The sequence below is a fragment of the Fukomys damarensis genome, unplaced genomic scaffold (assembly GCF_012274545.1).
Source record: "Fukomys damarensis isolate Sample0158 unplaced genomic scaffold, DMR_v1.0_HiC HiC_scaffold_30, whole genome shotgun sequence".
NCBI lineage: Eukaryota > Metazoa > Chordata > Mammalia > Rodentia > Bathyergidae > Fukomys > Fukomys damarensis.
In genome coordinates, this window is record NW_022900942.1 from 58,638,049 (window position 1) to 58,653,774 (window position 15,726).

Below are 15,726 nucleotides of genomic sequence, written 5' to 3' on the forward strand. Positions count from 1 at the left end.
CATACATATTGGGGAACATGAACACTGATGATTTTTGCTAGAAGTTCTAGTGCAACAAGTGGAAGAGAGGGTATGCAGATGTGCTTGCTTTCTGTCTTCCCTATCCCTCTCTTTACCACCCCTTCCCTTGTTCCTTTTATCTCTCTCATGAGGGGTGGCGAGGGGAGGTAGAATCCACACTGTTGGTGTGTTCAAGTAAATGAAAGTCAAGAAAGCAGAGATACTGATTGATTACAGACCACATTTTCAACTTAACTTTGAAGAAAAGCTATAATTAAGGGTGAAGGCAAATAAAAGGGGAATTATTTCTGGAAAACAAAGGAAAAATATAATTGTGTGTGTGTGTGTGTGTACATCCCGATAAACAGGAGAATCTGGAGAAACAGAAAAATAGAAGAGAAGAGGATTAATGGTGGAGTGAAGTCCTAGCCGCAGGACAGAATGCGCTCCAGAGCCCTGAGCAGCAAGAATCTGCCACATTCTGTGTTCAGCCCTAGCACTCAGTGCTGGACTTAAGAGCCTGCCTGAACTACACATGCACACATACTATACTCACCCACACATGCACCATACATGCATATTAATACAGAACAATCTGCAGTTTGCAGAGTACCAGTCTTGCACTAATGTAAACTAAGTAAGTAATTAACATTGGCCAATCTTCCAAACGGTCTCTGGATTCCATCTTCTTTCACCTTTCCAAGGATTTAGCAATTTTTCTCTCTTCCTCTAGAATGACTAAAATTTCCCCTTTACTTGATTGTCTCACCAGTATAAATATGCTATACCTGCCATAATCTTCCTTTGACCCATTTTCCTTGCTATCCATTGTCCTATTCTCTCCTTTGTTGAAGAATACTCTGCAAGACTTTTTCATATTTATATATATGTGTGTACATATATGCTTTTCATTTTCTGTCTCTAGTTCTCTTTTGACAGTCTCAGATGATCACTCTTACACTTTAACAGTTTTCATGCTATTAGTTTAACAACCAATGATCCCATGCAATCAAATTCAACAGTTAATACTGAGATGTTTTCACCATATTTAACTTATTAGCACTTTTTAACATAGTTGAATCATTTCCTCTTTCCTCATACTCAGGGACACTACCAGTTGTCAAGTCCTCCAATCTCAGTGGCAGCTCCTTCTCTGTCTACTTTGTCATTTCTCTCATTTTTACAACCTCTAAATCACAACATTAACACCTGCAATACTGTCCCAAGGAAGTGAAAGATGGTTTTTATGGGGCAAAAATGTCTTACTCTTTTTATGAATAGAGCATAGGTTATATACATAGTATATAATCAGATAGCCAGTATATCTGCAGTATGAAAATGCCAGAGGGATGGGTTGGAGCACTTGCCTAGCATACAAGAGGCTCTGGGATCGAGCCCTGGCACCACAAAAGAAAAAACAAACTCATTATGTTCTCATTGCAACTATAACTAGTATAAAAAAAATTCCATAGAGAAAAATATAAAAAAGCTGCGGGGGAGCTGGAAAAGGGAGTAATAGTAAGAGGAGAGAAGCCTTGCTTTACACAATTGAGTTCCTCAGTACTGAACTTCACTCCTCCATTTACACTGACTTGCTTGGTAATTTCATCCAATTTCATGATTTTGGCTATTACGCTGACAAGTTCCATATGTATCTTCATCCTAAACTTATCCAAACTTGAATTCACATCCATATGCTCACCTAAAATCTTTATCTGAATATCCTGCTTCCAGTCTCTTCTGTCTCAGTAACCAGCAGCTCTATTCCTCTGATTCCCCAAAGCACTCTCCTCTTCACTTAGTCTGCTCCAGCCACATAGGCTTCCTTATGTCCCAGTCCCTCATCAAAGCAGTGCGCACTCCCTCTTTTGTGATGCTGCTCTGCTGGACACCCAGACACCCATGTGCTTCCCCCAGTCTCTGCTCTAAGGTCACTTCATGACTGAGGCTTTCTAATACTCCTCTTATCCTGCTTCATTTCTCTTTAGAGCACCCGATTCTACCTGACATACTTACTTTTTCTTTATTCTCTAAGTAAACTGTAAATTCCACAAGAACAAGAGCTTTGCTTTGTTCATTGCCTGGTATATAATTATTTGTTGAATGAATAAGTAAACTACACAAAGTCTTCCTTAACAAAATCAGTAGCAATTTATATTAATATGGATATTAATGTCAATGAATACTAACATTACTTTCCAATAAGAAAAGACTTCTAAATACCTAGTAATATAAACACAATTATACGAAAAAAATCTCTAAAAGGTCCTGCAATTCTGTTGGTTGCTCTAGGTTACCATAACCATATATTTAAAAGCTATAAAAAGTAACTTAAATATCTTACTAGTCACTGGAGCTTCATTTTGATCACAAGTGTCAGCAACTAGAATTTCCTTTTCGTTAGGGCTACGTTGTGAATGAGTTGAAGCCTTGGAAACTTTTCTTAATTCTAAAGAGAAAAAGAGGAAAGACTACATGATAAACAAATAATAGTGATAAAAATATTATCATAATATTATTCTCAAACAGAAACCTGTCATTAAAGTATTTCAAAACTATCTTATTGACATAATTCTTGTATTTTAAGAAGTTTCTGTAGTTTCACTAAGCAACAAAGCTGCAAGTTAGGACAGTAAGTCCTAACTTACTAGTCCTGTGACTAGAAAAGGCAATTTTTTTCTGATCTAACATGACTAAACAACATTTTAATGTTCTTTTCCTCCTTGTGTATCAGTCACAAATTATGTTAATTTAATGTGTTTACTACCTCTTATATCTCCATAATCTTTATTTTAGGGTTTTTATTTTCTGTACAGAAACCTTGAAACAAGTTCTATTAGAAATATTTAGACTGTTTTTTTAAATTTTTAATTCAAAGAAAACTAAAAGGCCAAAGTAAAGGAAAATAGTTTTACTTTATGACTTGAAAGTAATATTTAAAAATATCGTAAACTTTAAGACAAGCAAATGTGGTTAGAATAAAAACAAGACTACTCGGTCATTAAATCATTTAAAACTTTTTTTTCAAATAATTTACATAGCCCAACACATATCTTAAAATGAAAGTTTTAGATTCCAAATAAAAAGTGATGAGAACAATACTAAAATAACAAACCAAGTAAGTCTTTAGGTTGGAATATACTGTTCTTATACAATGAGGAAATAAACCTGAATCATTTATGCTGGATACAAAAGATGACTTTCCTAATAAAGAAAATTGTTGTGCATTGTTTCTTAAATATTCACATTCATGGATTTAAACATGACCTAAATTATATAGATGACATATCCTGTCTGATATGTCCTGTTTCTTCGAGATATACGATCTTATATTTTAATTTAGCTCCTAATTCCATGCAGGATTTTTAACAGTTCTTTTGTTTCCCACTAGATGGTGATGCAAACTCATATAAAATAGGGGAACTGTGCCAAATTTCCAAATACGAATAAAGAATATTCTTACAATGCATTTGCATTACACAAGTATCTTTAGAACATCACACATCCTTTTACCTCAGAAACTTTAGTTTAAAAATTAGTGTTTACCATTTACTTTAGATTAACATTAAAAGAATAATGATGTATCATGTCACATTATATATTTCTGGATTATATAAAAGTTTCAAATTATTCAGCAGAAATAGTAAACTGGGCTGAAATTAGAAATAAATTACTGATAACCCAAAGAACACACATTATAAAATCATTTCTAGATTATCACCAACTGCTACAAATTATAAAAAATAAAAATAGCCAGTTAAAAACATCTCCAAATGACAGGAGTTCCTGCAGGTAAAGCCTGCAGTGTAAAAGTTTAGAGCCAGGAAGACTTATATCTAAATTTTGATTTATCTAAATCTAAATCTACCTACCCTGAGTTTTTAGTCTCCTAAGCATATTTCTTCTAATCTCTAAAGCAAAGGAACTAATAGCCATAAGTCTGTTATGAGAACTGAAATAATAATGTATGTAAATCACTCAGCATATTAATACCCGAAACATAGAGGTTGAAATTAATGTGAAATTTTATTTCCTTTGATCTCACTCAGATACATACAATAAGACTTGTTTTGTTCTGAAATTGGGAATCAAATTCAGGGCACTCTACTAGTGAGCTATATCCCCAGCCCTTTTTAAATTTTGACATAGGGTGTTGTTAAGTTGCTCATACAACCACAAACTTGAAATTCTTCCACCTTAGCTTTGGTACTGCAGACATGTACTGCCATTAAGAATACTTTTAAAATAAAAAAGAAAAGAAAATACTATATTTATGAAATGCTAAGTATCTGCATGTTCATATAAGGAACACATATGTATACATAATACAGGCAGAAAATGCCTTCTCACTTTGCTAACAAAAGTTAAAATCACAGGTTACCTGGACAATGACTAACTTCTTTCCACTAGACTGATTAGTGTAAATAAAATGCACACTTTTTTTAAAAAACCAAAAAACTGAAATACAACTCTAAACCTTACCACTTGTACACACAGAATGCTCCAATTTATTATTTGTTTTTTCTACATATCGGACATGGAGATTCTCCTTCCTTCGTAGCCGGTTAATGCCAGAAAATGAAAAGGCTGTTATTGGTGAATCTGGAATAACATTTTCCTCACATTCAAGCTCAGCTGCTTGATGCTGCTTATCCCTCCTAGAGGAAAATGACAATTGAAAGAAAATGAGTTCAACAAAAATGTATTAAACCATCTACTATATAGTGTGAAACCAAGTAGGAAGATGTGAGAGATTTTATCCCTACAATCTAGTAGTCCAAATCCAAGGATTAGAAAAGCATGCAAATGATTACAGAACTGAGGGGAATGTTACTGTGAAAAGTGAAGTACAAGGTGCATTTGGTGGCACGTGAGATAAAATTAAAAGTACTTCGAATGGCAAAGAAGATCAGAGAAGCTACACAGTCTAAGTAAAAACATGTGGCACTGTATACTTTTGTGGGAAAGGGCAGACTAGAATTACAGGAAGGAGAACCTTGAGTAAATGTGAACACACTGAGAAAGCAGGAAGAAAGGAACTGAGGCATAAAAGTAATGTGACAATTTAACAGCAGTACACAAAGCTGGATGGGACATAAAGGAGGCAAGGCAATTAATTAGACACAGACTAATAGTCTAGGCAAGAGCTTTTGTGCTTTGAAGTAGAATACTGTTAAATACACATGGAAAGGAAGAGACCAATGTTAAACAACACAGTGGCATAATCAACATGACTTAGCAAACAACAAGCGCTGGATTTAACAATGCTGACACCGATAACTACACCAAACTTTGCTGTGTATTTTACATTGCTGGGAGCTATTCAAAGTGCTGCCTCCATAACTTTATCACATTGTGTGAGATGATATAATTATCATTTTACAATTGAGAAAATTAAGACATTCATATCCCTTACTACATTAGCAACAGAGACAGGATTTAACTTCCCACAGACTCTAGGGGCCCTGTCTTTAACCACTTGATGTATTCTCCTATAGGTCATGTGTCTAATGAATGACTATAGTAGGCTTCGAGCACTGGTTCTATCAGGACCTTTTCCAATCTTCTCTTAAGAGAACAGTCACGATGCAGAAAAATCTACATGACCTGACTGTCCCTCTCCCCTATAACTCTACTCCTGTCATACTCTCTTCTTTGAGTTTCCTCGAACACACCAAGCATCCTCCTACTGCAGGTTCTTTGTCCCAGCTGTTCCATCTGTTCTTCCCCGGGTGTCCACATAGCTAATTACCTCATCTCCTTCACATCTCTGCTGGAATTTTAATGTTTAAAACTGCAATCCCTGTTCCACACCATTTTCCTATTTCTCGTCATTCTGCTATACTTATTTTATCCTAGCAAATGCTTTCCAGACAAGTATGCAACTTATTATGTTCACTGTTCTCCTATTAGAAAGTAAGCTCTAAGGTGAGGACCTTCATTTTACTGATGAATCACAACAGGTGTACAGAAGGCACTGCATAACAATTTGCTGAAAGAATCAGTGAGATACTGTCAGATCCCACTGAAGAAATATATAAACATACATTCTTACCAAATCAATTCAGAATCCATGGCACCTAAAGATTGGATTTGGACTAACTTTGATTATTGAGTAAAATTAAATTAACTGACTTTCCCATGTCAAGCCATTAGTGACCTTATTGGTCAACCGATTCTATCATATGTCTGTCAACCATTTACTCTTTACATGACCAAATTAATCTGTCCTATTACACTAATATCCTTATGCTTTTTTTTTTTTTTTTTTTTTTTTTTTTTTTGGTACCAGGGATCGAATTCAAGTCCTTGGGCTTGTGAGGCAGGTGGCAGAACCACTGAGCCAAATCCCTGGCCCCCTACTATACTAACGTCAATTTGTAATATTATTTCAAAGAAAGACATAATGAGAATTTTGTAAACTATGACAACAAAAAATTTTAAAAATCTCTAGAGAACAAAAACATTTCCTTTTCTTTTTGTTTGTTTTTTTTAAGACAGAGTTCTCACTTTATTGAGACTGACCTGGAACTCACTATGTAGCCCAGGATGATCTCAAACTCACAATGATCCTCCTGCCTCAGCCTTCCGAGTGCTGGGATTACAGGTGTGTGCCACCACACCCAGCAAAGATTAACATTTCTTAATACAGATATATATACTCTAGTTTCCTAATAATAGCAATATTACTTACAGTCTACAATCCTGTATTATTCCTTAGAACAATCTTTACAGTTAATTTCTTATTTTTAAAATTTTGTTGGGGGGGTATAAAGCACTTACACAACATGTGTGAGTCCCTAGGTTTGATTCCTTGCACTGCCTGCCCCAAATTATTTTAAACGAACAAATAATATTTGTATATATTTATGAAATTTGAAATGATAATCTGATGTATGTTTATAGTGTGAGACAATATCAAATAAATTAATAAATTTATCTCTTCATAAACTTATAGGGGAAAACATTTAAAATCTACTTTTCTAGTAATTTTGAAATATACAAGGATTATCTATTAAAATTACCATTCTGTGTAATAGAGTTAATATCTAATTTTTAATATCTTCCTGCAATTCTACCCTTATTCTGGAAAAACAGTAAGCTAAAGTCATATGAGAAAGCCTTACAAATTAATGAAGTGTGAAATCTATCTGACCTTGCTTTAACTAATCATATCACAGCGTGCTTTCCTAGTAGTCATAAAAAATTCAATCTGAAACTTAAATAAGTCATGAGAAAAAAGATTTCCTGGCAGAGTCAATCTAGATGTAGCTGGATCACAAAAGGGGAAACAAATCCCCAAAATATAAAACTAAAACTAGCTCTAACTAGAAGTGTCCAAACTGTATAGTAAGTAAACAGGTGAAGACTTTGTCATCCTCTGTCATAAAAGAAAATAGAAGCAAAACAACTTCTCTTATCCAAGTTTATCCCTTAAAACATTAGACTCAGCCTGATCTTCTGAGAAAAGAGCTCATGTCCTAACTTTTGGTTATATTAATTATATATATTTTTATCCTTTGTTCACTTTTCATGCTGATATAGCCTGAGAATATTTTTTTTTTTTTGGTAGTTTTATTTGTAAGCCTTCTCTTTTTTTTTCTCTTTGAGTTTATTGGTACATTTTAGGTATACATGACAGTTACATTCATTATTGGGATCTTGTACCTTTACATGACAGGTCTTGGTTCTCATTTTTTCCCCTTGTCCCTGCCCTCCCTTCACCCCCTCCTCCCCTCCTCATTTACAAACACTTTATTTCCATTTTCTCATATTTTTTTATTTTCCCTTATTACCTTAAATTCCTGTCAAAACTATTTTAGTTGTCTATTCCCCCAAAGCTATAAGGATACAGTGTTTCTATTCTAAGGAGTCAGCAAAAAAGTATTTTAACATTCAGTTATCTACCTGAAGAATTTATATTTCTAGTTAAAATATAATTTAAACTTAATTAAGCAATTTTATAAGCATAAAGTTTGAAATGTTGTTGAAATGTTGTAATTTTCAAAGAACAAAACAAAACAAAAAAATGAAGATTTCCCTAAAGTACAAACCAGTGTCTGATACCTTGATCCCTTAGAACCAATACAAATTTATTATATAAATAATTCAAATAAGACTGATTTTAAAAAGCATGCTGAAGAGGCCCACTGTTCTGTGGGATGCTGTATCATATACTGGCTGTTGGGAAGGCACTGACAATGATTCCCTCAGCACCCTATACGTGTAGTCCTCTGCAACCTTCTGTAGCTCTTGTGACCTTCAGTGAGCCATCACATGTTTCCCAGTACAGTCATGACCTCACATCTTAGTTTGTTTAATTATTTGCTTTCTTTGACTGCTAAAACTGACTCTCTTTTTGCTTTAATTTTTAACCTGATAATGGTGATTTTTTAAAAACTGTGTAATTTACTGCAGTGTCACTAAATTGCTATCCTACCCTACAAGGCAACTGAAACATAGACGCCAGCTCACCTAAGTATCAATTACTGCACTTAACAAGCAGAAGGATGTGGGCATTTTTTCTAAAGTTAAGGGGAATTTCAGGCACTAATCATATAACATTATGGTGGTTTAGGTAGTCAGAGGAAATGAGTTGCTTTTACAAGCTGAAGCTTGCTATTTTTAAAAAAACTGCCCACAAAAAAGAAATTTGTTTGAAGAGAGCAAGTTACTAAAGAAGTTGGCTTCAGTAGAATCACAACTATCTTAAATTTCAGGAAAGACCTGAAAGATACAATGGATTATTTCCTACACCGTTCTGACTAAGCATGCCCTAAACAAAACATACATACTCTTGAGTTTGTCTATGTGATTAACCTTTACTTGCATTTTTACTTTTTTCCTGAAAACATCAATGAGCTTCAACAGGAAAAATCTGAGAACCCTAAAAAGAAATTTTAAACTAATTAGAATTCATATTTTTTCCAAGAGACTACCTACTTTCCAAATACTTTATCTTGGGTCCTAAGGCAATTATCTACTTAATTCTGTATTAATCTCTATACTTAGCTTATTATCTGTCTTTGGTATTCATAAATATCAAGGCTGGTATGTTTAAATTCCATAAGCTATATGCTAAATCACTTCATATGACATAAACTAATACAGGTCAACACTGATAGAAATCTTGGTCCCTGGCATAATTCAGATCAGAATTTATATTTTTTAAGTGAAAAGCAGTATAAAGCACATACAGATTATTACATAACATTTCCAATGACGTATAAAGGCATCATGCTATAGTTAAACATTTTCATATTAAAACAAATACTCACATGAAGTGAGATAAAGACTGCAAATAACATCCTGGCAGCTGAGACGAGCTTAAATTCTGAATAACACTAAAAAATAAAACCTTCTGGGTTTTAGAATCACATATAAAAGACTATGAGCCTGTGTTCTAGCCTCTTTCCATTATAGTGCTTGAGTTTAATTAGAGTGCTGACATTTTCACACAGCCTCAGTCTGATTCCACAACCTCCTAGGCTCCTCTATTATCCCTCTTCAGAATTCCCTTTGGCTATCAGTATTCAGTGGACTGACTAAATGGAGAAATATCAGAATTCCACTGTAACATCTATTACCTAAAAATTTTACTGCTACAAGGGAAGAATGTTAATTCCACCAATGAGACACATTTATACAGATGATGACTATTTTAAGCCAAAATAATACTTTATATCTGCATAGGTTAACAAAGGTTTTGTTGATGTCTACACAAATGCAACAGTTTCTTCAAGAACCTATAACACTATCAGGACTATCCAGAATCCTAAATTTAAAAAAAAATACTATAAGTCAGGGATGGTGTCACACTTCTGTAATATCAGGTATTCTGGAAGCTGAGGCAGGAGGATAGCAAGTTCAAGGCCAGCCTGAGAAATTTAAAAGGCAAGGGATATAGTTCAGGGCTTCCCTCTGTCTCTCTCACAGCACAGTGTGCCTATAGTCAGCTACTTAGGAGGTTGGGTAGGAGGATCATTTGAGACAGGGAGTTTGAGGTCAGCCTAGGCAAAATAGTGAGATCCTACTTCAAAAATATATGAAATAAAAATTAAAAACAGCATAAACTTTATATAAATGACAAGTAAGCTAGCCCTATTTCTACCTTTAGTCAAACTATTTCAGAGAAGTAGTCTTTTCCTTTTGAGACAATATTGAAAAATAGAACAGGGGCTTTTAAGTCAGAAGATAGGATCTGAATGATGATCTAGTTGTGGAATCACAGGCAAGTCACTTAACTATGACCTCTCATCACCCCCTTTGTAAATTAGGAATAATAAAGGGCTGGGGATTTAGCTCAGTTGTTCTGCCGCCTGTTTTGTAAGCGCAAAGTCCCAAGTTTCATCCCTGGTACCGAAAAATAAAAATAATAATAAAAATATTTTGCAGAATTACAGTGAAGGTGAGAAATAATATGAGCAACTGGCATTCAGGATAAAAGTTATTTTTATTCCTGAAGAAAAATGTGGTAGAAATGAGAACAGAGGAAGGAGGAAATTCTGTAGACCTATAAAACTCCTTCAAGCTTCTGAGACAAGACTGTAAGAAGTAACAAAACTCAACTATTTATTTGAAATCTAACTTATTATAATTTCCATAGTATTTACCATAAATCATTATAAAAATTAAAGTGGTTTAATAAAGACATTATTTTCTCTGTGTACTCAAATACTAACCTACGAGATGCACATACTCCTCACATATACGCTAAAACACAAAAATACGGTGACTTTCTTCCTTTCTTTCTCTTTTTTTAAAAAAAATCTATCTACCTACCTAACTACTTAGATTTTGTGGCACCAGGGATCAAACTCAGGGATTCTTTGCTACTAGGCTACATTCTCAGCTTTTTTTATTTTTTTAATTTTGATACAGTATCTTGCTAAGTTGCTCAGGTTGGTCTGGACCTTGTGATCCTCCTGCCTTGGCTTTCCAAGTAGCTAACATTATAGGCATGTGCTACTGTGCCTGGTATTCTTTGTATTTTTTTACTGTAGAGTAATTTCAAATTTTTAAAAAAGGAAATCTGTAATTCTTAAGATATTTTAACAGTATCTTGTATAGCTAAGTAAAATAAAGAAAAGTTGGAGGAAAATATTTTGTTCTAATTTAGGAAAAATACTTACTCAAGTATCTTCTGCAGTTGTTCAGAAAGCTTTTTATTTTCTTCCTGAAGAGCATTCTTTTCATTCACTTAAAATAATGTGAAAAAGAAATCATATGATATCATTATATTAATACTCATGTCAGGCTTTTTAAATAATGTCAATGAAGAAATTAGGATTTCTAATTCTAAGTCCTAATGCTATTCAGGGTTAACACTACTGTGGAGAGCTAATTTGTTACTAGGTAGTGATGAGTGATCTCATATTGTGCAGATCCATGTAACTGATTAACTGATAGTTTTATGTAATGCTTATGGGCAATACACACACACTAGGGAGTACATCTACTTATTCTCTCTGAGGACCAGAAAGAATTACATTCTGTTACTCAGTCCTTTAATTTTAAATACTATTTTAGTGAGTCACTTATCTTAAAAAAATTTGAACAAAAATATTAACAGAATGTTAGTATAATTTTTACAACATAAGCACATTTATAGTCAATTTTTCTTCCTTAGTTACACTGTTTCACAAATAATTATATATACTCATTGAAGTAGCAACTATTTATTTAAATTGACTGCCACTAAACTCTATCTACCCTTACTTAATTTACAAAGCAGAAACTCAAATCTGGACTACTGTAGCCCTCATAAAACTCTTTTCAATGCTTAGCATGTTATCGCTGGTTAAATATGTGCTTCATGAGGAGGAGAATATGTAAGAAATCAATTCACAGCAACAGTTAACTTCTACCAGTGAAAGTTTACCATACTCAAAATTTGTTAATCTGGTGGTTTAAATATCTAAAACATATTTTTCTTCACGGAGTAAATAATTTTGGACTATCTATAATATGTAAGGTTACTTGACTATCTTTTGTTTTATACAACTGGAAGAGACAAGGCCCGGGGTGGGGGAGGAGAAAATGTCAAGGTGAGAAAGGTTACTTTAGGCCCTCAAGATCATAAAAGGGTTACTGAGTTGTACATAAAACTATTCCATCACAGAATTAGTGGAATAAAGAAAAAAACTTTGGCTATAATAAATGGTACAAGTCTAAGAAATCAGGACTTTAAGGATTACTAGGTAACATATTTTTTAGATAAATGGGAAGCTAGCCAGATGTGGTGACACAGAATAGCAACCCCGGCACTCTGGGAAGCTAAGGCAGAGGATCTCAAATATGAGCCCAGACATTTCAGCAAGACAGTTTTAAAATAAGAAAAAAAATGCCAGGGATATATCTTAGTGGCACCATGCCTGCCTAGCAAATGCAAGGTTCTCAGTTCATACGCACTACTGGAAAAAGAAAAACAAAAAACAAAAAACAAAAAGCAAAAAGCAAAAAGCAAAACAAGAAATTAAAAAAGGGGCTGTGGATGTAACTCAGTGAAAGACGTTGAGTTCAATTCCCAGTACCACCAATAATAACAACAATAACAATAATGATGGGAAGATTCATATTTTTAGTATGTATAGTGTATACCAAAGTGAGAAAAAGTACTGACAACATGAGAAGTCAGGTGTTCATTCAAAGAAATTAGTATCTGGACCAGTGTGGTAAGTACAGAAATATGAAGTAAGGACACGTGTAACTGTGAAAGACAATAAAAGCAGGAGGACTTGGCAGTTTGGCCTTTGTAGGGGTGACAGAAATCAAAGATGACATCAGATTTCTGATCAAGATGGCTTACTTGACTCCAAATCCAAATGAAATGATAAAACAACTATAAAAATAACTCCACTGCACTACTAAAAAGACAAAAACAGTTCCACCAGGAGATCAGAGCCGCGAGAATTTCCTGATTTAAAAACAGGCTCAGACTGAGCTCGCTTCAGCAGTACATATACTAAAACAGGCTCAGATTAATGGTAAAGAAAAAAAAAAAAGGCAACAAAAGGGGGCCTTAAAAAAAAGGTGAGTTTTCCCCAAAGATTCTCATATCAATCCTGCTATCAGAAACAATAATGCCCAGAAATTACTGAATGGTTAAATCAAGGGCAGCCAACACTTATCCTTGAGCTAAAATCATGAAGACAGAACTCTAGAAGTTTGGTACATAAGAGGTCATAATAAATACCAAGACAAGGAAATCAGAACAGTGCTCCTGAGTAACTTAAGGTAAAAAGACAGAAGGTACCCTCACATCTAGAGGACAAACTATACAAAAAAGCTCTCTGGCCAGGGGTCTTAGCCTACAACTATCAGTACAGCTCTTGTAAATCAGAGCCAGCTTGCTTTGCCCCTCCCTCCCTCTCTCTTCCGTCCTTCCTTGTAGGGCTCTTGGAAATCAGAGCTAGCTAGCTTGCCCTTCCTTCCTGCCTTCCCCTCTTTTTTCCTTTCTTCCTCCCTCCCTTCTTTCCTTCTCTTCTCTCCCCCCACTCTCTATCAGCAAAGTTGGGATTCTCTGTTGGGCTACAAAAATAAGACTGCATTTATCAAAATGAGTCAATTTAAGAGACATCTATAATTCTAGGTTAGAGTCAACACTTTAAATAAAACTAATACTTAAACTTAAAACTAGTCCAAAAGAATTCACTTCTATATAAGTAGTTTTAATATAGGAAAGATATCTTTTATTCTGAAGGCTGATGGATCATTAAAAAAATAGGTTAAAAAACTTAAAACTTAAAAATGGGATAAAAACAATGTTACTGAAGACAGAATTATTCCCTAAGTGATCCTTCCAGAATCTAGCACAAAAGAATAAATCTGCAAAAAGTAAAAGTGAGGCACCATAATAGACCCAACACCTGTCTAACATGAATTCTTGGGAGAATATAAAGGAAGAAATTCTTGAAGAAAAAGCAGACATACTCTCCCTATCTTAAGCAAACACTTGAGAATGGTAGAGTAGATTAGACATTCTGACAGTAGTCTTACTCCATAGATCCTGCATAAACTGCTATCAAACTGCTGAGTTCACAGGAAGAAAAATCCAAAAAGACTCCCATTCATCATTGTAATCGTCAACAATAAACAAAAGTGTGTGACAACTTCTGCAGCGTAAGCAAATGTGATACTGGCACTGCAATTAGGTGGAGGGATTGAAGTTGAGATCTCCAGTTCAGGCCCAAATCCCTGGAATGGAGTCACAGTGATCCTAATTCACTTACCACTACAGCTAGCAGAAAACTACTCACACACAAATTCCCAAATAGTTCAGATAATAGTTATCTTACACAATAAGATGTTTAAAGATTTAAAAGGTAGAATTTCCAAAATGAACACGCCAAGTATTACAAATAATAAGTAGGCAGAAAAAATTGAAAAGTTTGAGCATTAAAAGTAGGAATGAATAAAACTGATGCACACCAAATATATAATATTCCTTGTGTCCATAACACTAAAAAGGGAAAATCATACACATGCCAAAAACAAAATGAAAAGAAATGCACAAACACAACCTTGCTTGTTACTGCAGGTGACTATTACACTAGACTTTACATTAAAAAATAGCAATGAAAGTAAAAAACTAAGGGAAGAGAAAAAACTAAGATGTATCATGCCATTCTAGTAGGAACTATATTTTCAGGTATCCAATAATCCCACATGATGATGGAGAATTCTTGTTTACACAAGAATACCAGCTGGTAAATGCAGAAAGGATAACATACATAATTCAAAAACTATCATTTTAACAATTTTCAATGAACAACTGACCCATCAGTTTTCATTATGGAAAAAAAAGAAAAGGCAAAACTGAAAAAGAACCAAATAGAATTTTTAGAAATGAAAAATTTCTTTATTGAAATAAATTAGAACACTAACTGCTGGAGAGTAAATTAGTACACTGAACAAAAGATCTGAAGAATGACCTGGAATGCAGCAAAAAAGGCGACAAGGAGCTAAAAACAGGGTTAAGAGATACAAAGCATGGAATGATGAAATTTTACCAGAATCCTAGAGAATGGATAGAAAATATTTGAAGAGCCAGAAGCCGGCAATTTCCCAGAGAGGATTTAATGATGTGATTTTACTGATCACAAAATGTATACTAAGTGGAATTTTTAATAAACTAGTTTTATTCAAACTATAAAACATCAAAAACTAAGGAGAAATCTTAATAGTGGCCAGAGTATGAGAACTGTTACGCAGTGAAATAACCTCACACAAATATAGTTGAAATAAAAACATTTCAGACAAAAACTGAGTTTAGAACCAACTAATGTCCTCTAAAAGAATTTCTAAGGAACATATGTCAAAAAGATAATCACTGGTGAATACCCAAAAATCAATAGCCTTCTTATACACAAATAACAGACACACGGAGAGAGAAATAAGGGAAAAAACTCCTTTTACAATAGCATCCAAAAAAATGAAGTATCTAGGAAGCAATCTAACAAAAGAAGCAAAAGATCTCTACACTGAAAACTACAGCACTCTGAAAAAAGAAATTGAAGAGGATATAAAAAAATGGAAAGATATCCCCTGCTCCTGGGTAGGAAGAATCAACATAGTGAAAATGGCCATACTACCAAAACTGCTATATACATTCAATGCAATGCCAAATGAAATTCCAACACTATATTTCACAGAACTAGAAAAAAGAATCCAAAAATTCATTTGGAACCACAAGAGACCTAGAATAGCAAAAGCCATTATAGGCAA

At 34.2% G+C, this 15,726-nt stretch overlaps 1 protein-coding gene across 4 annotated transcripts in view; it reads right to left on the bottom strand.

Moving 5' to 3' along the window:
- Rbbp8 (RB binding protein 8, endonuclease) overlaps nucleotides 1-15,726 on the bottom strand; it is an 88,956-nt gene that overhangs the window by 38,655 nt on the left and 34,575 nt on the right. For all 4 annotated transcript variants that reach the window (XM_010638713.2, XM_010638712.2, XM_010638711.3 and 1 more), the window contains exons 6-8: nucleotides 11,133-11,199; nucleotides 4,483-4,658; nucleotides 2,345-2,449 (exon numbers count right to left, since the gene is read on the bottom strand). In XM_010638713.2, coding sequence (XP_010637015.1) covers nucleotides 2,345-2,449; nucleotides 4,483-4,658; nucleotides 11,133-11,199 — 348 coding nt within the window. The remainder of the gene's footprint in view (nucleotides 1-2,344; nucleotides 2,450-4,482; nucleotides 4,659-11,132; nucleotides 11,200-15,726) is intronic.